A 21,958-nucleotide genomic window follows, 5' to 3' on the forward strand; every position below is an offset into this window, starting at 1 on the left:
GCATCAATTCTTCAGCGCTCAGCTTTCTTTAGAGTCCAACTCTCACATCCATACATTACCACTGGCAAAACCATAGCCTTGACTAGATGGCCCTTTGTTGGCAAAGTAATGTCTCTGCTTTTTAACATGCTGTCTAGGTTCGTCATAGCTTTTCTTCCAAGGAGCAAGTGTCTTTTAATTTCATGGCTGCAGTCACCATCTGCAGTGATTTTGGAGCCCAAGAAAATAAAGTCTGTCACTATTTCCGCTGTTTCCCCATCTATTTGCCATGAAGTGATGGGACAGGATGCCATGATCTTCGTTTTCTGAATGTTGAGCTTTAAGCCAGCTTTTTCAGTCTCCTCTTTCACTTTCATCAAGAGATTTTTTAGTTCTTCTTCACTTTCTTTCATAAAAGTGATGTCATCTGCATATCTGAGGTTATTTATATTTCTCCTGGCAATCTTGATTCCAGCTTGTGCTTCATCCAACTTATATGATGTACTCTGCATATAAGTTAAATAAGCAGGGTGACAATATACAGCCTTGATGTATTCCTTTCCTGATTTGGAACCAGTCTGTTGTTCCATGTCTAGTTCTAACTGTTGCTTCTTGACCTGCATACAGATTTCCCAGGAGGCAGGTCAGGTGGTCTGGTATTCCCATCTCTTTAAGAGTTTTCCACAGTTTGTTGTGATCCACACAGTCAAAGACTTTGGCGTAGTCAGTAAAAGAAAAGTAGATTTTCCCCTCCTAGGTATATATATTAATAATTGAAAACAGGGACTGAGAACAAGAGTATTTTTTTCTGCCTCATGTGCTTTTTATTTATTTAAAAAATTTTTATTTTATATTGGAGTATATTATTGTTGATTAACAATGTTGCCCTGGTTTTAGGGGTACAGCAAAGTGATTCAGTTATACATATTTTTCAAATTCTTTTCCCATTTAGTTTGTTATATAATATTGAGCAGAGGTCCCTGCTGCACAGTAGGTGCTTGTTGGTTATCCATTTTAAACATAGCAGTGTGTGCATGTCAATACCCAACTATCCCCTGCCCAACCATAAGTTCCAGAATGGAGTTTTATATACCATTTTTTCATAGCTGCATTATTCACAACAGCCAAAAGGTTGGAAGCAACACAAATGACCATCCATGAATGAATGGGTAAACAAAATGTGGTATATACCTACAAATGGAATTCAGTTTCACGGACTCAGTCTTATCTGACTCTTTGCGATCCCATGGACACTGCCTGTAGCACGCCAAGCTTCCCTGTCCATCACCAACTCCCGGAGCTTGCTCAAATTCATATCCATTGAGCAGGTGACGCCATTCAACCATCTTATAATCTGTCCTCCGCTTCTCCTCCTGCCTACAATCTTTCCCAGCATCAGGGTCTTTTCCAGTGAGTCAGTTCTTCACATCAGGTGGCAAAAGTATCGGAGCTTCAGCCCTTCCAACGAATATTTAGGGCTGATTTTCTTTAGGAATGACTGGTTTGATCTCCTTGCAGTCCAAGGGACTCTCAAGAGTCTTCTCCAACACCACAAATGGAATGAAAGTGAAAGTCGCTCAGTCGTGTTTGACTCTTTGCATCCCCATGACTACAAAGTCCATGGAATTCTCTAGGCCATAGTACTGGAGTGGGTAGCTTTTCCCGTCTCAGGGGCATCTTCCCAACCCAGGGATCGAACTCAGGTCTCCCACATCACAGGTGAATTCTTGACCAGTTGAGCCACAAGGGAAGCCCAAGAAGACTCGAGTGGGTAGCCTATTCCTCCTCCAGCGTATCTTCCCGATCCAGGAATTGAACCAGGGTCTCGCTAAGAGTCGGACACGACTGAGCGACTTCACTTTCACTTTTCACTTTCATGCATTGGAGAAGGAAATGGCAAACCACTCCAGTGTTCTTGCCTGGAGGATCCCAGGGATGGGGGAGCCTAATGGGCTGCCATCTATGGGGTCGCACAGAGTCGGAGACGACTGAAGCCACTTAGCAGCAGTAGCAGCAGCTCCTGCATTCAGGCGAATTTTTAACCAACCGAGCTATCAGGGAAGCTCACCTTAAAAGGAATAAAACTTTGATACTTGCTACAACATGGATAAACTCTGAAAACATCATGGTAAATGATATAGACCAGACATAAGACAAACACCATCTAAATCCATAAATCCACTTATATGAGGTACCTCAGATAGACCAATTCTTAAGGAGGGAAACTAAAATTACCAAGAGCTGAGGGGAGGATTAAGCATTTTATTCAGTGAAAATAGGCAACAATATCCAGAAAGCCATAATTTAAAAGGGATTATAAACTTTCGGAGAAAACAGGGAGAGGAGGGAAGGGAGAGGTTGGGGGCTCCGGCGATCCATTGCTTGGAGCTCGGCTTAGCCAGGCTGGGGGTCCTCCGGGCCGGTGAATAGGCGCTCGGCTCCCAGGGCCGGCGAGGAGGTGAGTTCGGGGGAACCCGGACGCCCGCTGGGGAAGGTGGGGACTGGGACCCGGGGCTCTCACAGGAAGGAAACGATGGGAGAACAGGGACCCAGCGGGGAGGGAGGCCAGGTTGGCTGCCGGGAAGTGGTCGATTTTCCAAAGCAAGTGTCGGGCGGCAGGAGACGGGCGCGGGGAGGTGTATGTAGTACGCACGGCGGGACCCCGTCCCCGCCCCAGCCCGCGCGGTTCCTCAGCCGCCTTCCAGTCAGAAGGTGCGAGGCCCAAGCCTGAGGCGGCTCCGGCTTGTGAGGGACGGGTTGGAAGGCCGCCGGCCCACAACGCTGGCGGAATCGTGCGTTGCTTTGGCGGTTCCCGGAGTCCCGCGTGTTTATTCCAAAGTTTGTTTCACGCCCGGGGCGGAGCGGGAGGGCGGCGCGCATGTAGCCGTGAGTCCGCAGCGACGCGACCCTAGATTCCCGGACCCAGTGGCGGCGCTCGCGCCCGCGTCGTGGTCACTCGCCCGGCCTGAAGACTTCCGCCGTGCGCTCGGGAGTCTGGGGTGGGCTTGCTCGGATTTAGGGTACATCAGGGGCGTGTTTTTACCTCAGACCCCAATTCGGTTCCTGCTGTAGCTTTTTCGGCCCCCTGCGTCTCACCGGGCAGGTGGTGGAGATCAGGCCTCCGACTGTAAAGACCTCTCCCTGGCTGAGACTCAGGATGGTAATTTGTTCCCACGTTCATTCTCTTTGTCAACTTACTTCCCTGCAGTCATTTGTGACGGTTGGCTTTTCCAGTGAATGTTGGTCTGAGTCTTCACTGACTACCGATTTCTGGCAAATCCGTATTTCTTATCTAGGTTTATGCACTTTTGAAATGTGTATTTCTGAGAGTAAAAGTTTTAAGAGATAACTAACGGATCTCAACATTTTATACAATAAGGACTGTAGAAGGTAAAATGCTAAACTGTCACTAATTAGGTAAGGTGTAGATCATTTCAACACTCATCAAATTATGTAGTTTCAAAAATAGTTTATTTTAGGAGTGGTTAGAGCAAAAGCAAACACTTAAAAAGTAAAATAACAATTTCATACACGCTGAAACTAGAACTTTGTAAAAAGTAATCTAACACAGAAATGTACTCAGAAAATCTAACTCTAAACCTAAAAATCCAAAATATCATTTCTTCAATAACAAACTCATGTTGAAGTATGGCAAGGTCCCTTGTCAGGCCTATGTTTAAAAAAAAATTTATTTACATAATTCAAGTGTCAAATTTATGGTCTTTTAAAACTTTCATGATTTGATTACATTTATCTTGAACTAAAAAAAAATTACATTTTAAAACTGAGCATTAAAGATCTGGGGGGTAAAATTTTAAGACTCAGAATTGATGGAAAGTAATTTTTATTTAAAATTATTTTTGTAAACTGAACATTGCTAATGCATTTATTCCACAGAGAATTCTTATGGATCATCTACTATGAGCTAAACGAATACATTAGTAAATAAAAAGAACTGGTTCTCTCTACAGGGAGAAAGATAAACAACTGAGCAGTTATAAATTAATGCTGTAAAGAAAAATAATGCACAGTATGGGGATGCAGTATTTTAGATAGAAAGGATGTTTTCTTTCATAGGGCTGCATCAGTATGAAAATATATACACAATGTTTTCATTATGGACCCAAACAAGTTATATTCTCTTTTATGTCAGAACTAGACATCAAAACAAAAGTTCTCTTGGAAATATTTGCTATTTATATAGGAGGTTTTTAGATTAGTTTATGAAATATTTTTTCAGAACCAAATATTTTTAATTTGCACTTTTATTGTTTTGCTTGCAGCTTCTTTTAGAATAAAGAGTTCAAACACATGTGTGTTAACCTTAAGAGTTTCTACTCACATTCTGAGGAAGCATAGACATATAAAAGGGATCTGGTGAGTTTTAATTTGGAAAACTCTTTCTGTTGTTTAAGATTACATAGTTCTCCTAAGACTAGAAAAGGAACATTTTATTGGTTACTTTTGAATGCTATAGAAACATGATATCCTAGGCTTCTATTTTTCACATAATTAAAGTGTTTAAAACATTTATAGAACCATGCTAATTTGTTTGAACTTTGCTTTTTTTTTTTTTTTTTTTGGTGACTAAATGATTAATAAATTGAGAAAAATGAAGAGGGCAACTATCCTAAACAGATGGAAAGGAGAAAAGCCCAATAACTAAACAAATGAAAAACCCCACAATATTCTGATAAAGTAAGGACAGTCCTAGTGTAATCAGATTTAGCCCTTTGGGGTACGTGTGGAAACATTTCTCTTTTCTTTACATACTTCCTGATGTAATAATGTGACTCTTCATCACATCAGGGAGGGCTCAAAATTGAAGGGACTTGCTCTGACTTGGTCGGAGAAGGCAATGGCACCCCACTCCAGTACTCTTGCCTAGAAAATCCCATGGACGGCAGAGCCTGGTGCGCTGCCGTCCGTGGAGTCGCTAAGAGTCGGACACGACTGAGCGACTTCACTTTCACTTTTCGCTTTCATGCATTGGAGAAGGAAATGGCAATCCACTCCAGTGTCTTGCCTGGACATCCCAGGGACGGGGGAGCCTGGTGGGCCGCCGTCTATGGGGTCGCACAGAGTCGGACACGACTGAAGCGACTTAGCAGCAGTAGCTCTGACGTGGTAATGTGGATTTCTCCACGAGATGGCGCTCATATAGTGTCTTTGATTTTAGTTTCCATCCTAAGGAACGATTTGCAGTATATCACAGAATAAATAGAAATGTGGCTTATATTTTATGATATGTGCATCTGATTTCGTGTTTTATCGTGTAGAGTTTTGTTTCAGAAATCAGAAAAAAAATTGAGATGTAGTGTTGATGTGCAGGGGGAAGAATTGTATGTATCCATAGACATGGTTCTGTTGTGTGTGTGTGCATGAGTGTGTTTAGTCGTGTCCAACTTTTTGCAACTCCATGGACTGGAGCTCGCTAGGCTCCTCTGTCCATGCGATTTTCCAGGCAAGAACATGAGTGGTTTGCCATTTCCTCCTCCAGGGGATCTTCTCTAACACTCCGATCGAACCTGAGTCTCTTGTGTCTCCTGCATTGGCAGGTGGATTCTTTATTGTTGCGCCACCTGGGAAGCCCAGATTTTTGTTATTTTTTCAGGTAGTCAATACTGAATGTTTTTATCCTTTATATTTAGATAACACCACTGAATGTAAAAATTATCTTTTTAAGCATATATATGTGTGTGTGATATAATATGAATATAAATATATGTGTTGAATTTGTTAATTTTTTTATTTTGAAAAATTTGAACATATATAAAAATAGACAACATTCTAAGGAACTCCATGTACCCATTATGTAGCATTAGCAATTATTAACTCATTGCCAATTTTTTTCATCAGTATTCCTTAACATTTTCCTATTTATTTTGAAGTAAGTCTACTCTGTCCCTTGATTTTGAAGGAAATCCCTGCATATGTACACAGTATATTTTTAGAAACACACACAGTCACAATAAAATGTACTATCCTATACAATATCACAATTAAATGCACTATACTAAAAAATAATGGTATGAACAAAGTATTTTAAGAGCCCAAAAGGAGTCACTAATTCTATTTTCCATAAGAGGACAAAGTCAGAGAAGCCTTTGAAGAAGAAATGACATTGACCTGTACCACGAAGTATGGGTAGGAATATGTCAGGTGGAGAATGGAAGAAAACACATTTTAAGCATTTGTGCAGCATGAAGAGAGGCATACATGTGTGACTATGTGTGAAGGAGTGGATAACAGAGTAATGTATTTGAATATTTAAGCACTTAGGAGGATGTTGCAAAAGAAAGACTGATTATTTTAGGAAATTAATAATTATAGTTTATGGATCAAGAAAATTTTTTTCTACATCTTTGTAAATAGGCTATAAACTGGATTTTGGTATTTTTTAGATTTATGACAAAGTCCAGCTTTTAACAATGTTGGAATCAAATGACTCTGTGTTTTCCTTGGATAATTTGTTTTTTGAAAAAACAGATGAAGCTGAAAAGTAAGTCTGCTTTAAAAAATAGCAGTCTGTTGTTTTCGGTTTGTTATTTTTACAGCATTTTAGTTTTATCTTTGGTAAATTTATAAATAAAAAATAAGGGATCAACAGAATGCCATTTCAGGTATATATTTGGTAAACATGAAATTCAGGTATAAGGGAATAACTGAAGTTTGACATGTTATAATTTTAAAAATAGAATAGATTCTTGCCTATTTGGCTTTCATTTGTTTGCATGTATGGTTTGTTCAAGTTACTTTTGGCTAAAGTAAAGACTGAAAGTAATGGTGAAAGAGTAGCTTAGGACAAGGAGTGATGCTGGCAGGCAGCTTTTGGAAACAGAAAGGGCAGTGTGCCAAAGGCCAAGTGTGATAGGCAGGTTCAATGCAAGCAGTAATCAGGGGTGGAACTAAAAATGTGACACTAAAGGAAATATGAATTGGAGAATAGGGAGTCTGTTAAATACTGGCTTTTAAGGATTTTCACATATGAATCATTTTAATTCTAAGTTTTCTATGTGTTCTATTCTTTCTTAGTGAAACATTGAGTGAATTATTTATTGCTCACTTATTCTTTCATTTATTCAAATATTGACTGAATAAGACTTTTAAAGACTTTTACTTTAAAAAACTTACAGTCAGCTTGAGGTTCAATACATATATGGAAGAATCATTCATAAATAATGTGACCATGTAATTCAGACTGGGATACTTTTGAGAGTGAAAGAGTGCATCCAAATGGAATGACAGTTGTTAATCAGGACTGGCATCAGCAAATTTGGAACATATGGTTGCTCTTCTAACAATACAAAGTATTGTTAGTTCCTTCAGACTTCACCTAACAGTCATGAGTAGGACTATATTGCTGAGTCCTATGAGTCACCCTAGGGAATTATTGACCCTGGTGATGATCTTAGAACTCTGTGACATAGTCCTAAATTTCAGTTGTTTTGGTATATTGTCAGACAGTCTGTTAGATATTGTCAGGTAATGTGTTCAGATTTTTGATTTGGAAAATAGAGCTGCAGTAGCTATGTTTGAGGTGCTATGAGATGTAGAAAAGTGAAAGACTGGGCCTCTTCTGGGAGATAAAACCTTAAACAAAGCAATAAGGAAAAAGATCATCAAATCCTCAGGACTTGGCTTAGACAGTTTATGTGGTGTTCTTCAACTTTATTTTCTGTTTCCCAATGCTTATCTTTGTTCTAATGAAGGACAAGCCAACTTAGGTTGGAAAGGAAATATTAAAACATTACATGTTAATAGGATCACAGTTGAACAATAGGGCAATAGGCAGATGCCAGTAGGGTAACAAAATCTCATCAGTTACTACAGGTTTTCAAACAGATTGTCAATTTCAATTGGTTTCTTTTCTGTTTGGCTTTTCTGTTGTCATAGATGGTTTTGGACCAGGAATATTTGGGTTAAGACATTAATTTGTAATAATGTTTCAGTGTCATTTACACACTTATGACCCATGATTAGTTGTCCAGTGTATCATCAGTAATTTGTTAACTTGTATTGGTTAAGATGCTAAAGTTTTGGAATGGTTTATTACTTTCTTTTTTTATATTGGAGAAGATTAAGATCCCTGTCACAGCATTTGAATTGGAGAAAATGGAGTTATAGCCATTAGTTAGGTAGCATACCTCAGAGCAGTGTCATTAATCCCATGATACACAAGGAAAAAAGATTGAGAATGTACAGGGATATGCTATATGCTGCTCTATAAGGATAAATTGAAGTCATCACAGAAAGGTAGCGTATTAAGTTTAAGAGTTTGTAACTGAATGTTGTTCAGTTGCTCAGTCATGTCCAACTCTTTGTGACCCTATGGACTGCAGCACACCAGGTTTCCCTGTCCTGGAGTTTGTTCAAATTCATGTTCATTGAGTCGATGAAGCCATCCAACCGTCTCGTCCTCGGCCATCCCCTTCTCTTCCTGCCTTCAATCTTTCCCAGAATCAGGATCTTTTCCAATGAGTTGGCTCTTCGCATTAGCTGGCCAAAGTATTGAAGCTTCAGCATCTGTCCTTCCAATGAATATACAGGACTGATTTCCTTTAGGATTGACTGGCCTGATCTCCTTGCTGTCCCAGGGACTCTCAAAGAACCTTCTCTAGCTCCACAATTTGAAAGGATCAGTTCTTTGGCACTCAGCCTTCTTTATGGTCCAACTCTCACATAGGTACACAACTACTGCAAAAACCATAGCTTTGACCATATAGACCTTTGTCAGCAAAGTAATGTGTCTGCTTTTTAACACACTGTCTAGGTTTGTCATAGCTTTTCTTCCAAGGAGCAAGTGTCTTAATTTCATGGCTGCAGTCACTGCAGGAATTTTGGAGCCAAAGAAAGTAAAGTCTGTCACTGTTTCCATTTTTTTCTCCATTTATTTGCCATGAAGTGATGGGACCTGCCTCTTGAGAAATCTGTATGCAGGTCAGGAAGCAATAGTTAAAACTGGACATGGAACAAGAGACTGGTTCCAAATAGGAAAAGGAATACATCAAGGCTGTATATTGTCACCCTGCTTATTTAACTTACATGCAGAGTACATCCGGAGAAGGCAATGGCACCCCACTCCAGTACTCTTGCCTGGAAAATCCCATGGACGGCAGAGCCTGGTAGGCTACAGTCCATGGGGTCGCTAAGAGTCAGACATGACTGAGCGACTTCACTTTCACTTTTCACTTTCATACATTGGAGAAGGAAATGGCAACCCACTCCAGTATTCTTGCCTGGAGAATCCCAGGGACGGGGGAGCCTGATGGGCTGCCGTCTATGGGGTCGCACAGAGTCAGACACGACTGAAGAGACTTAGCAGCAGCAGCAGAAGCAGTGTACATCATGAGAAATGCTGAGTTGGATGAAGCACAAGCTGGAATCAAGATTGCTGGGAGAAATATCAATAACCTCAGATATGCAGATGACATCACTTTTATGGCAGAAAGTGAAGAAGAACTAAAGAGCCTCTTGATGAAATTGAAAGAGGAGAGTGAGAACTAAAGAGCCTCTTGATGAAAGTGAAAGAGGAGAGTGAAAAAGCTGGCTTAAAGCTCAACATTCAGAAAACTAAGATCATAGCATCCGGTCCCATCACTTCATGGGAAATAGATGGGGAAACAGTGGAAACAGTGTCAGACTTTATTTTTCTGGGCTCCAAAATCACTGCAGATGGTGATTGCAGCCACGAAATTAAAAGACGCTTACTCCTTGGAAGGAAAGTTATGACCAACCTAGACAGCGTATAAAAAGCAGAGACATTGCCAACAAAGGTCCGTCTAGTCAAGGCTATGGTTTTTCCAGTAGTCATGTATGGATGTGAGAGTTGGACTATAAAGAAAGCTGAGCACTGAAGAATTGATGCTTTTGAACTGTGGTGTTGGAGAAGACTCTTGAGAGTCCCTTGGACTGCAAGGAGATCCAACCAGTCCATCCTAAAGGAAATCAGTTCTGAGTGTTCATTGGAAGGACTGATGTTGAAGCTGAAACTCCAATACTTTGGCCATTTGATGCGAAGAGCTGACTCATTTGAAAAGACCCTGGTGTTGGGAAAGATTAAGGGCAGAAGGAGAAGGGGACAGAGGATGAGTTGGTTGGGTAGCATCACTGACTCAATAGAGATGAGTCTGAGTAAACTCCTGGAGTTGGTGATGGACAGGGAGGCCTGGCGTGCTCTGGTCCATGGGGTCACAAAGAGTCAGACACGACTGAGTGACTGAACTGAACTGAACTGAACTGATGGGACCAGATGCCGTGATCTTAGATTTTTGAATGCTGTTTTTTTTTTTTTTTTAATTATTTTAATTGGAGGCTAATTACTTTACAATATTGTGGTGGTTTTTGCTATACATTGACATGAATCAGCCATGGGTATACATGTTTTCCCCATCCCAAACTCTTCTCCCTTTCCCCTCCCCATCCCATCCCTCTGGGCTGTCCCAGTGTACCGGCTTTGAGTGCCCTGTTTTCATGCATCATACTTGGACTGGTGATCTGTTTCACATATGGTAATATACACGTTTCAGTGCTATTCTCTCAAATCATCCCACCCTTACCTTGTCTCTTGGAGTCCAAAAGTCTGTTCTTTACATCTGTGTCTCTTTTGCTGTCTCACATATAGGGTTGTTGTTACCATCTTTCTAAATTCCATATATATGTTTTAATATACTATATTGGTGTTTTTCTTTCTGACTGACTTCACTCTGTATAAAAGGCTTCAGTTTCATCCACCTCATTAGAACTGATTCAAATGTGTTCTTTTTAATTGCTGAGTAATATTCCATTGTGTATATGTACCACAACTTTCTTATCCATTCATCTGCCTATGGACATCTAGGTTGCTTCCATGTCCTACCTATTGTAAACAGTGCTGTGATGAACATTGGGTACACGTATCTGTTTCAGTTCTGGTTTCCTCAGTGTGTATGCCCAGCAGTGGGATTGCTGGGTCATATGGCAGTTCTATTTCCAGTTTTTTAAGGAATCTCCACACTGTTCTCCATAGTGGCTGTACTAGTTCACATTCTCACCAACAGTATAAGAGGGTTCCCTTTTCTCCACATCCTCTCCAGCATTTATTGTTTGTAGACTTTTTGATAGCAGCCATTCTGATAGACATGAGACGGTACCTCATTGTGGCTTTGATTTGCATTTCTCTGATAATGAGTGTTGTTGAGCATCTTTTCATGTGTTTGTTAGCTATCTGTATGTCTTCTTTGGAGAAATGTCTGTTTAGTTCTTTGGCCCATTTTTTTTGATTAGGTCATTTATTTTTCTGGTATTGAGCTGCTGCTAAGTGGCTTCAGTTGTGTCTGACTCTGTGTGACCCCATAGACAGCAGCCCACCAGGCTCCCCCGTCCCTGGGATTCTCCAGGCAAGAACACTGGAGTGGGTCGCCATTTCCTTCTCTAGTGCATGAAAGAGAAAAGTGAAAGTGAAGTTGCTCAGTCGTGTCCGACTCTTCTTGACCCCGTGGACTGTAGCCTACCAGGCTCCTCCATCCATGGGACTTTCTAGGCCAAGAGTACTGGAGTGGGGTGCCACCGCCTTCTCTGGTATTGAGCTACATGAGCTGTTTTTATGTTTTTGAGATTAATTCTTTGTCAGTTGCTTCATTTGCTATTATTTCTCCCACTTTGAAGCTGTCTTTTCACCTTGCTTGTAGTTTCCTTCATTGTGCAAAAGCTTTAAGTTTAATTAGGTTCCATTTGTTTATTTTTGCTTTTATTTCCATTGCTCTGGGAGGTGGATCATAGAGGATCTTGCTGTGATGTATGTAAGAGAGTGTTTTGCCTATGTTTTCCTCTAGGAGTTTTATAGTTTCTGGTCTTACATTTAGATCTTTAATCCATTTTATTTTTGTGTATGGTGTTAGAAAGTGTTTTAGTTTCATTCTTTTACAGGTGGTTGACCAGTTTTCCCTGAACCACTTGTTAAAGAGATTGTCTTTTCTCCATTGTATATTCTTACCTCCTTTGTCAAACATAAGGTGTCCATAGGTGCATGGATGTATCTCTGGGCTTTCTACTTTGTTCCATTCATCTGTATTTCTGTCTTTGTGCCAGTACCATACTGTCTTGATGACTGTAGCTTTGTAGTATAGTCTGAAGTCAGGCAGGTTGATTCCTCCAGTTCCATTCTTCTTTCTCAAGATTGCTTTGGCTTGAATGTTGAGTTTTAAACTAGCATTTTCAGTCTCCTCTTTCACCTTCACTAAGAGGGTCTTTAATTCCTCTTCGCTTTCTGTCATAAGGGTGGTGTCATCTGCATATTGAGGTTATTGATATTTCTCCTGGCAACCTTGATTCTACCCTGTAATTCATCCAGCCTGGCATTTCTCATAATGTACTCTGTATATAAGGTAAATAAGCAGAGTGACAGTATACAGCCTTGATGTGCTCCTTTCCCAATTTTGAACCAGTCTGTTGTTTCATGTCCATTTCTAGTGATTGCTTCTTGACCTGCATCCAGGTTTCTTAGGAGGCAGGTAAGGTGGTCTGGTATTCCCATCTTTTTAAGAATTTTCCAAAGTTTATTGGGATCCACAGTCAAAGGCTTTAGCATAATCAATAAAGCAGAAGTCAATGTTTTTCTAGGATTTCCTTACTTTTTCTATGATCAAACAGATACTGGCAATTTGATCTCTGGTTCCTCTGCCTTTTCTAAATCCAGCTTATACATCTGGAAGTTCTCAGTTCATGTACTGTTGAAGCCTAGCTTGAAGGATTTTAAGTATTACCTTGCTGACATGTGAGATGACTGCAATTGTGCAGCAATTTTTGGCATTGCCCTTCTTTGGGATTGAAATGAAAACTGACCTTTTCCAGTCTGTAACTGAGTTATGTTTAGTTAATAAATATGTAGTTTCTGATGTTATATCTTTGTTAACATAAATTCATATTTTTGTATTTTATATAGCCACCTAGACAGTGAAAAATCTTTGGATTGGTTTCTTCCACCTGCTCCACTGATTTCAGAAATTCCAGATCCTCAGGCATTAGAGGAAGAAATAGAAAATCGTAAACTGTTAGGTAAACTATCACATATAAGTTGTGAAGTCAAACCCATTCAACTCATGTCAGTGTAAAAAATCTAATATTGAAATATTCATTTCTTTTATTTTAATGGAATAAAATGAAAGTTAGAGACTAATTCAAAATAGTGGTCACCAAACTTTAAAATCTGAAACGTTTTCCTTCTCCATGCATACATATACACACATATGTATATTACAGGCACAAAATATACTTTCACACACACCTGTTATATTGTTCTGTGAATTTGTTTCCTCATTCCATTAAAACTATCACTGCTATTTAGTTTTTGTCTTAGACTTTACTAAAGGTAGGATCCTCTGGTTTAGGAAACCAGATTCATGAAATACATTGAGTGAAAAAAACAAGATGCAAAAACTATATAGTGTGTTATCATCTTTACAAAGTTAGAAAACAAACACACTCAAATAGTATATGTGATCTAATGTGATATTGTTGGTAAAACTGATTTTTAAATTATTAGATTCATGCATGTATATTTTATTATTAAGTTTCAAAATTTTTATATATTTTATACTCTTGTATATAGCAAATTATATGTAGAATGTAGTAATTCTATTGTGTGTTATAATAGAACACACACCCATATATATAATATGTATGTATACTAGTATAGTGTAAATGATAAGCCTTCCAATCTTTCAAAGATGCTTATAAAGCCTCTGTAAAGACACCTTTAAAGTTCTGTTGCCTTGATGAAAACATTCTATTATCTTAATTTTTGGGCTTCCCAGATGGTGCATTGGTAAAGAATCTGCCTGTTAGTGCAGGAGACACAAGAGACATGGGTTCAATCTCTGGGTCTGGAAGATCTCCTGAAAGAGGAAATGGCAGCCCACCCCAGTATTCTTGCAACCCATTTCCAGTTATGGTTATTTCAGTGGGTCAGAAATTAAACCTTTTTTATAATATAGACTTAATTTAAATTTCAAACTTAATTTCAATAATTCTTAACTAATTTCAAGTTATCCTTCAGTTATGATGTACCATAAGAGTAACAACTATTGTATTTCAAAATCACATATGGTATTTCAGATCATTTTGTTATTTTCATATTCACCTAGTAAGCTCTTTTGAAAAATTTTATTAAATTTTTCTATCATCATTTTTAAAGTTTGTTTTCAAGGAGAATGTGTAATAATTCAAGTGTTTCTTTTTTGTAGGTCAGAATAAAAGATCAAAAATGTTACCATCAAATTTAAAGATAACTAATGAAGACACAAATTATGTTTCACAAACCCAAAAATTCCAGTTTAACTTCCCTTCTAATGAATATGAAGAAGATGATCTAAATTTAGGAGGGGCAGATAACAATGACTTACATGTTGCTGGCAAGCTGACATGTGGTTCTTCTCAGAAATGCAGAAATCACATTGGCACTGAGATAGAACTTGAGAAAAATGTTCCAGATGATACAAAGTTAGTTAATTCTGCACAAGATAAAGGAGTGAGCATGTCAGCCTTCCGCAAAAGGTAATTAATTAAATGAAATAAATGATATTCAGTGATACAGTTGAATATTTATGTGTATGTCCAGAAGTTTGAAGTATGATAGAATCTGAATGAGAAAAAAAATCAACAACAAATAGAGGTCTATTGTGTACTCAACACTCTTTTAACTGAGTTCTAGCCATAGGTTCTTGCCTTCAGAGAGCTTATAGTTTATCGAGGGAAAGGCAAGTAATAACTAAAAATAATTAAATACTTTTTATATGACAATATTTTGATGAGATATATGGTTAGAGCAGAGGTTCTCAAACTTTTTGTTTTCAGGACCCCTTTCCACTTAAAAATTATTGAGGATTCCCATAGAGCTTTTACTTTTTTGGGTTATATCTATTGATATTTAACCATATTGTAAATTAAAATGATGGGAAAAAAGTGCTATGGAAATTGTTTTGATCCTATGAACTCTCTGAATCTTGACCATCGTTTGAGAATGGCTGTTAATATGGGATCCTAATCTGCTGCACAATCAGGGAAGATGTTCCTGAAGGAATGATTTTGTAAGTTTAAGGAAGAATAAAGTCAAGCTTAGTACAAATAAAGGAGAGTGTTCCAGGCAGAAGGAATAGTCTGTGCAAATGGACTAAAGTAGCACAGAGCTTGGCTTATTCTTAGAAATTTTTATAGTTTAAAGTAAGAGAGAATGAGAGCGTGCTAAAAGACAAAGTATGGAGGGGCCAAGTCATTCAGAATCTTGTAGGGAGTGAAACATTTTGTACTTTTAAGGTAGTGCTTATTAAATTGTGGCCTGTGAACTCACTGCATCAGAATCACATGGAGTGCTTGTTAAAAAATTTGGATTCCTGCTTCCTTTCTTAGATCTGTTGAATCACACTCTGGATCAAGGTGAGGATGGGACCGAGGAATCTTCATTTTTAACACATTTTTTGAATGATTGTTAGGCACACAAAAGTTTGAGAACTGTTGCCCTAAGGTCCTGGGTTTTGAGCAGAGAAGTAAAATTAGATATTCTTTTTTAATTTAAAGTCCATTTTTGCCCCAGTAGGATAAATTAGAAGAGAACTGGAATACATTGTGAAGGGTCATTTAGATTATTTTATTAGTATAGATGAGAGAAAATGGTAGCCTGACCTAGGACCTGATTCCTAGATGTCTGGCTTGAGCCAGATTGATGAAGGATGATAGTGTTCTTTTATGATGTAGAAACTGCAAAGGAAGAATAGGGGAAGGTGATGAGTACAAATTTGTACATGTTGTTTTAAGTACTTACAAAATGTCCAAATAGACAATTGGATATATGGGTTTAGGATTCAGAAGAGATATCATTGATAGTTTTTGTTTTTTCTGTGACATAGATGAAGTCATCTGTGGAATTTGAGGGGGAAAGTAGAGGTACTGAGCAAGTATGAGAAGGGTGGAAGAAATTATGGAGAATGGGAAAGCAATCTAATTAGAATAATGGTAGAATTGTTGGACACTGTGAAGGTCCCAGTTGAGGTTGATGTCTGTGAATTTTTAAATAAATTTTATTACGATGTAATTCACGTATCATAAAATTCATTATTTTGAAGTGTACAATTTGTAGGTTTTAGAATAGTCACAGAGTTGTGCAACCATCACTACTATACAATTTTTGCTGCCCCAGACTAACTCTATACTCATTAAGTTACTCCCCATTTCTCCATCCCTCACCCAGCCCCTGGCATTTACTAATTGTTTTCTGTTTCTGTGGGTTTTCCTATTCCAAATATTTAATATTATAAGTGGAGCCTTTTCTGTCTGGCTTCTTTCTCTTAGCACAACATTGTCAAGGTTCAACCATGTTCTGTCATGCATCAGTACATTATTCTTTTTATGGCCAGTAACATTTCATTGAATGGATATATCAGATTTTGTTTATTGATCTGTCAGTTGGTGAACTTTTGAGATGTTTCCACTTTTTCGCTATTATGAATAAAGTTGCCATGAAAATTCAGATGTAAATTTTTGTGTGAATATATACATTTGACCCTTGCACACACAGGGCTTAATAAGGGTGTTGACCTCCTGGGAAGTCAGAAATTGAAGTACAACTTTATAGTTGGCTTTCCTTATCTGTAGATCTGCATCAGTGGACTCAACCAACTCAGATTATATAGTACTGTAGTATTTATTGAAGAAGAAAAAAATCCGATCATAAGTAGACCAATGCAGTTTAAACCTATGTTGTTCAAGGGTGAAATGTATTTTAATTCTTTTGGATTTATACTTAGAAGTGGAATTGCTGGGTCATATATTAACTCTATATTTATCTTTTTTTGAGAAACTGCCAAATTGTTTTACAAAGTAACTATGCTGCTGCTGCTAAGTCACTTCAGTCGTGTCCAACTCTATGCGACCCTGTAGACGGCAGCCCACTAGGCTTCTCTGTTCCTGGGATTCTCCAGGCAAGAATACTGGAGTGGGTTGCCATTTCCTTTTCCTAAAGTAACTATACCGCTGAACAATTTCACTAGCAGTATATGAAGTTTCTGAGTTCTTCACCTCCTTGCTAGTACTTGTTGTCTGTCTTTTATAGCCATACAAAATGGGTGTGATGTATGTCTCGTGGTTTTGATTCGTGTGTTTCTGCTGACTAAAGGTGTTGGGCAGCTTTTCATGTGATTATAGGCTATTTACATATCTTATTTGGAGTAGTGTCTATTCAAATCCTTGATCTGTTTTTAAAATTATGTTGTCTTTTTATTGTTGAGTTGTAAGGGTCCTTTACTTATTCTGGTTGAAAATCTCTTATCAGTTATATGAGTAGCAAATATTTTCTTACATTCTGTGTGCTGTGTTTCACTTTTCTGTTCATATCCTTAGCTGGCCAAAAGTTTTTAATTTTGATGAAGTCCAATTTTTCCAATTTTTGATTGGATTTTTGGTGTCCTATCTAAGAAACCATTGCCTAATCCAAGGTTATAAAGACTTACTCCTACATTTTCTTCTAAGATTTCGCTCTTACATTTGGGTCTATCATCCATTTTGAGTTAATTTTTTCAATATAGTACAAAGTAGAAGCCCAGCTTCATTCTTTTGCACATAGATATCCAGTTTTTCCAGCACCATTTGTTAAAAGCAAAACAAAACTGTTCTTTCCCCATTGAATGACATGGCACTTGCACTGATAATCCATTGGCTATAAATGGAAAGTCTGGAGTGTTTTCTTACCATCCATTTGTCTGATTCTTCAATACCAATTGGTGTCCAACAATACAATTCAATTTTCTTACTAACTCCTAGAGTTAGCATCAGACTCTAAGAGTTAAGTAAGGATTCAGTCCCACAAGACTACCCTACTTCAAGTGCCAGCCACAAATAGGGTGACAGGCTACCCAAATTTCTGCCTTGCAGTCTACAAATTTGGGAGTTCCCACTACCATGCATTCGGTATAATACTTTGCTAGAATTACTCACAGATTTAAAAAAGCATTTTACTTAGGATTACCAATCTGTGAACATGGGATACCTTTCCACTTATTTAGATTTTCTTTAATTTCTTTCAAAGATATTTTGTAGCTTTCAGGACAAGTCATACTTATTTTGTTACATTTACTCATAAGTACTTATTCTTTTTGATGTTATTTTAAGTGGAATTTCAGATTGTCCATTGAAAATGTATAGACGTACAGTTGATTTTTGTATATTGATTTTATTTCTTCAGTCTTGGCTGATGTGAATTTGAATTTGCATATTATTCATCTACCTAACAGTTGTGCTTTTTTCAATAGTGTTCTACCACTTGACTGCAATTATAAAAAAAATAGTAGATAGATTTACATAGAATTTCGGATTTGCAAGATAAGTATGATAAAAGTATAAAAGGGGAGAGGGGTTTAGAATATTGATAAGAGAGTGATTGAAAAGATATGTCATGGTATTAAATGCATTCAAGGTACCTGAGAAAAGTGAAGGGGAAGATGGTTTGGGAGAAAATAAAGAGGTTAATTATAGTAATTTTGTTCTTTGACCTCATTAGTACCTTGAGCAAACAAGCTAAAAGGATAGGAGGTTGTGGTCAGAAAATGATTTTTTAGAATTGTTGTTTTGAGAAGAGGATAATGATAACATCTAAGGCGGCAGAGTAGGTGACTGAAATCAGATGAGGGAGAAAGCTGCTAGAGATAAAAGGCTAAGAAACGGAGAGGGTAGAATTTTGAATGGGTTGTCTCCGTAGATGGTGAAGTAACTCAGTTACTCTGGGAGATGGTGAAGGACAGGGAAGCCTGGCGTGCTGCAGTCCTTGGGGTCACAAAGAGTCGGACACAACTGAGCAACTGAACAACAAAACCCAGTTTATGGAAGAGCTTGTAATTAAGAGGATAAGATTCTACAGTGACCAGAGGTTGATATAGGATATATGCAATGAGGAGTAATACAATGTTGCATAGCTAGACAGCACAGATACTTTTGTGAGAGAGTGGAAAAGTAATGGTGTAAATTTGGAGTGGAGAAGAAATATGAGAGAATTAGCAGTTTGTCCACTTAAGAGTTTTTTTAAGAGCGAGAGTTTTCCAGGGCAAGTAAATATTTTTGTTAAGACCAGGAAGTAAATATAAAATTCAGTAAAGAAGCAAAGGACATAAGAGAGTGTGGCGTAGAAGAGCCAAAGGACCTAGGAAGAATATGAAGTTCAGGGAATTTAAATAAATAGTTGTGTGGATAATATTTTTACAGTTGGAAAAATCTATTTCAAACTCTAACTTTAAAGTCATACAGATAGAAAGTGGAGGAGCTTTTGATTTATATCCAGGTTTGTCTGATTCCAAAATCTGTGCTTTTAAGTTAAATCACAGCATATAGCACTGTTGGCATCAGTGTTTTCCTTGTTTTCAATACCATTTTAAAATGGGATTCTGTTGTATTATGAAAGATTAACCATCTGCTTTTGATGGTTAATCAAACTGCTACCATTGGACGATGCAGCTCTATAGTTTGTTTTAAAATACGTGTCTCTGCTGCTGCTAAGTCACTTCAGTCATGTCTGACTCTGTGGGACCCCACAGATGGCAGCCCACCAGGCTCCCCCGTCCTTGGGATTCTCCAGGCAAGAACACTGGAGTAGGTTGCCATTTCCTTCTCCAATGCATGGAAGTGAAAAGTGAAAGTGAAGTCGCTCAGTTGTATCCGACTCTTAGCGACCCCATGGTCTGCAGCCTACCAGGCTCCTCCATCCATGGGATTTTCCAGGCAAGAGTACTGGAGTGGGGTGCCATTGCCTTCTCTGATACATGTCTCTAGTTTTTTGAAAGATTCGATTCGGTTCAGTTCAGTCACTCAGTCGTGTCTGACTCTTTGGGACTCCATGGACTGCAGCACTCAGGCCTCCTTGTCCATCACCAACTCCTGGAGTTTACTCAAACTCATGTTCATTGAGTCAGTGATGCCATCCAACCATCTCATCCTCTGTCGTCCCCTTCTCCTCCCACCTTCAATCTTTCCCAGCATCAGGGTCTTTTCACATGAGTCAATTCTTCACATCAGGTGGTCAGAGTATTGGAGTTTCAGCTTCAACATCAGTCCTTCCAATGAATATTCAGGACTGATTTCCTTTAGGATGGACTGGTTGGGTCTCTTTGCAGTCCAAGGGACTCTCAAGAGTCTTCTCCAACACCACAGTTCAAAAGCATCAATTCTTTGGGGCTCAGCTTTCTTTATAGTCCAGCTCTCACATCCATACATGACTGGGTCTCATACAAAAACTTGGGCTTCCCTGGTGGCTCAGATGGTAAAGAATCTCCTTGCAATGCAGGAGACGTAGGTTCAATTTCTAGGTCAGGAAGATCCCCTGGAGAAGGAAATGGCAACCCACTCCAGTATCCTTGCCTGGGAAATCCCATGAACAGAGGAGCCTTGCGGGCTATAGTCCATGGGGTCGAAAAGAGTTGGATGCAACTGAAGTGACTAACACAAAAAAACCTGTCATTAAGATTAATAGTGAAAATAACAGAAAATATTTTGTATTCGTATCATAATTATTTGGGTGTCATTCCTTACAGAATTCTTAAGACTGATAACCTGCTGTCAGCTCTATTACTTATTCTATAACTTGCTGCTGCTGCTGCTAGTGTTGTACTATTAGGAATCTTATTGATCACTTCTTCCCTTAGGGCTATTGTGAACAAATTACTTTGATGGATTGTCTTTGAATCAGTCAACTATAGTAAATTACAATCATAAAGATGGCCTTTCTTTGTTTTACAGAACTTTGCAGACAGCCATTTCTTACACTCAAATGATTATTGAACAGTGCTTGGGAAGTTGGTGCTAGTTACTGACAAGAACCTATCCACATGGGCTGCTCTATAAGATTGCTTCAGTGTTCTCATGTTATAATGGCTAGGTCCCCTCAGAATAAATGATCTAAGAGACTATGTGGAAGTGACAGTCTTTTATGACCTAGCCTTAGATGTCACATGCTTGTGCTTCCACAGCACTCTGCTAGTCTTATAGGCAAGTCCTGATTCAAAGAAGGTAACTCCAAAACAGTGTGAGCACCAGTATACAAGGAGCATCAGAGCTGTCTCAGAGGCTGGCCACCACAGATGGATTTATCTGAGTTTTAAGAAAGTGAAAAGACATAATTCGGTGGTAAATTTAGCAAATCATACTTTAGAAGAATGATTAGCTTTTGTGTTCAGATAAGCCATAATCGGTTAATTTAGCAAATTATACTTTCGTAGAAGGAGAAGGCAATGGCAACCCACTCCAGGACTCTTGACTGGAAAATCCCATGGACAGAGGAGCCTGGTACGTTGCAGTCCATGGGGTCGCTAAGAGTCAGACACGACTGAGCGACTTCACTTTCACTTTTCACTTTCATGCATTGGAGAAGGAAATGGCAACCCACTCCAGTGTTCTTGCCTGGAGAATCCCAGGGATCGGGGAGCCTGGTGGCCTGCCATCCATGGGGTCACACAGAGTCAGATATGACTGAAGTGACTTAGCAGCAGCAGCAGCACTGTAGGAGAATGATTAGCTTTTATGTTCTAATAAGCCATGACCTATAGGTATTTTTAAAGGAACCAATTTTATGCTAGTTTTTTACATTCTAAGTAATGATTACATATGCAAATTTTTTTGCAGGTTATTTAAAATATCTGATAATATACATGAGGATGCTTATTCCAATGACAGTGCAAACTTGGACTCTAATATTGGCTCAGTGAAAATTGTCCAAACAGAAGTGAACAAAGGGAAATCATGGAAAGATAGCAATAGTAAGCAGAAACCTCAATATTCAGACTGTAACATTTTGACAGCCACTGATACACTTTTTGCTTCTGAAATCGGAGAAGGCATAATCAAAGCACCACCTTTTCCAGTTGCATCCCGGCCTCATACAGTTCAAGGTAATTTCTTGCTTTTTTTCAGTTGATTTTATGAGTACAGTCTAGTTTGTATTTCTTAGTATAGGTAAGAATACAAAAAT

General features: G+C 38.6%; 1 protein-coding gene across 1 annotated transcript in view; it reads left to right on the forward strand.

The window, feature by feature from the left end:
• The first annotated feature begins 1,144 nt into the window (after positions 1–1,144).
• The window catches only part of HFM1 (helicase for meiosis 1), a 114,702-nt gene continuing 93,888 nt past the window's right edge, over positions 1,145–21,958 (forward strand). Inside the window, exons 1-5 of the mRNA XM_055587101.1 lie at positions 1,145–1,148; positions 2,410–2,437; positions 12,902–13,014; positions 14,202–14,511; positions 21,613–21,878. Coding sequence (XP_055443076.1) covers positions 1,145–1,148; positions 2,410–2,437; positions 12,902–13,014; positions 14,202–14,511; positions 21,613–21,878 — 721 coding nt within the window. The remainder of the gene's footprint in view (positions 1,149–2,409; positions 2,438–12,901; positions 13,015–14,201; positions 14,512–21,612; positions 21,879–21,958) is intronic.

The sequence above is a fragment of the Bubalus kerabau genome, chromosome 6 (genome assembly GCF_029407905.1).
Source record: "Bubalus kerabau isolate K-KA32 ecotype Philippines breed swamp buffalo chromosome 6, PCC_UOA_SB_1v2, whole genome shotgun sequence".
NCBI lineage: Eukaryota > Metazoa > Chordata > Mammalia > Artiodactyla > Bovidae > Bubalus > Bubalus kerabau.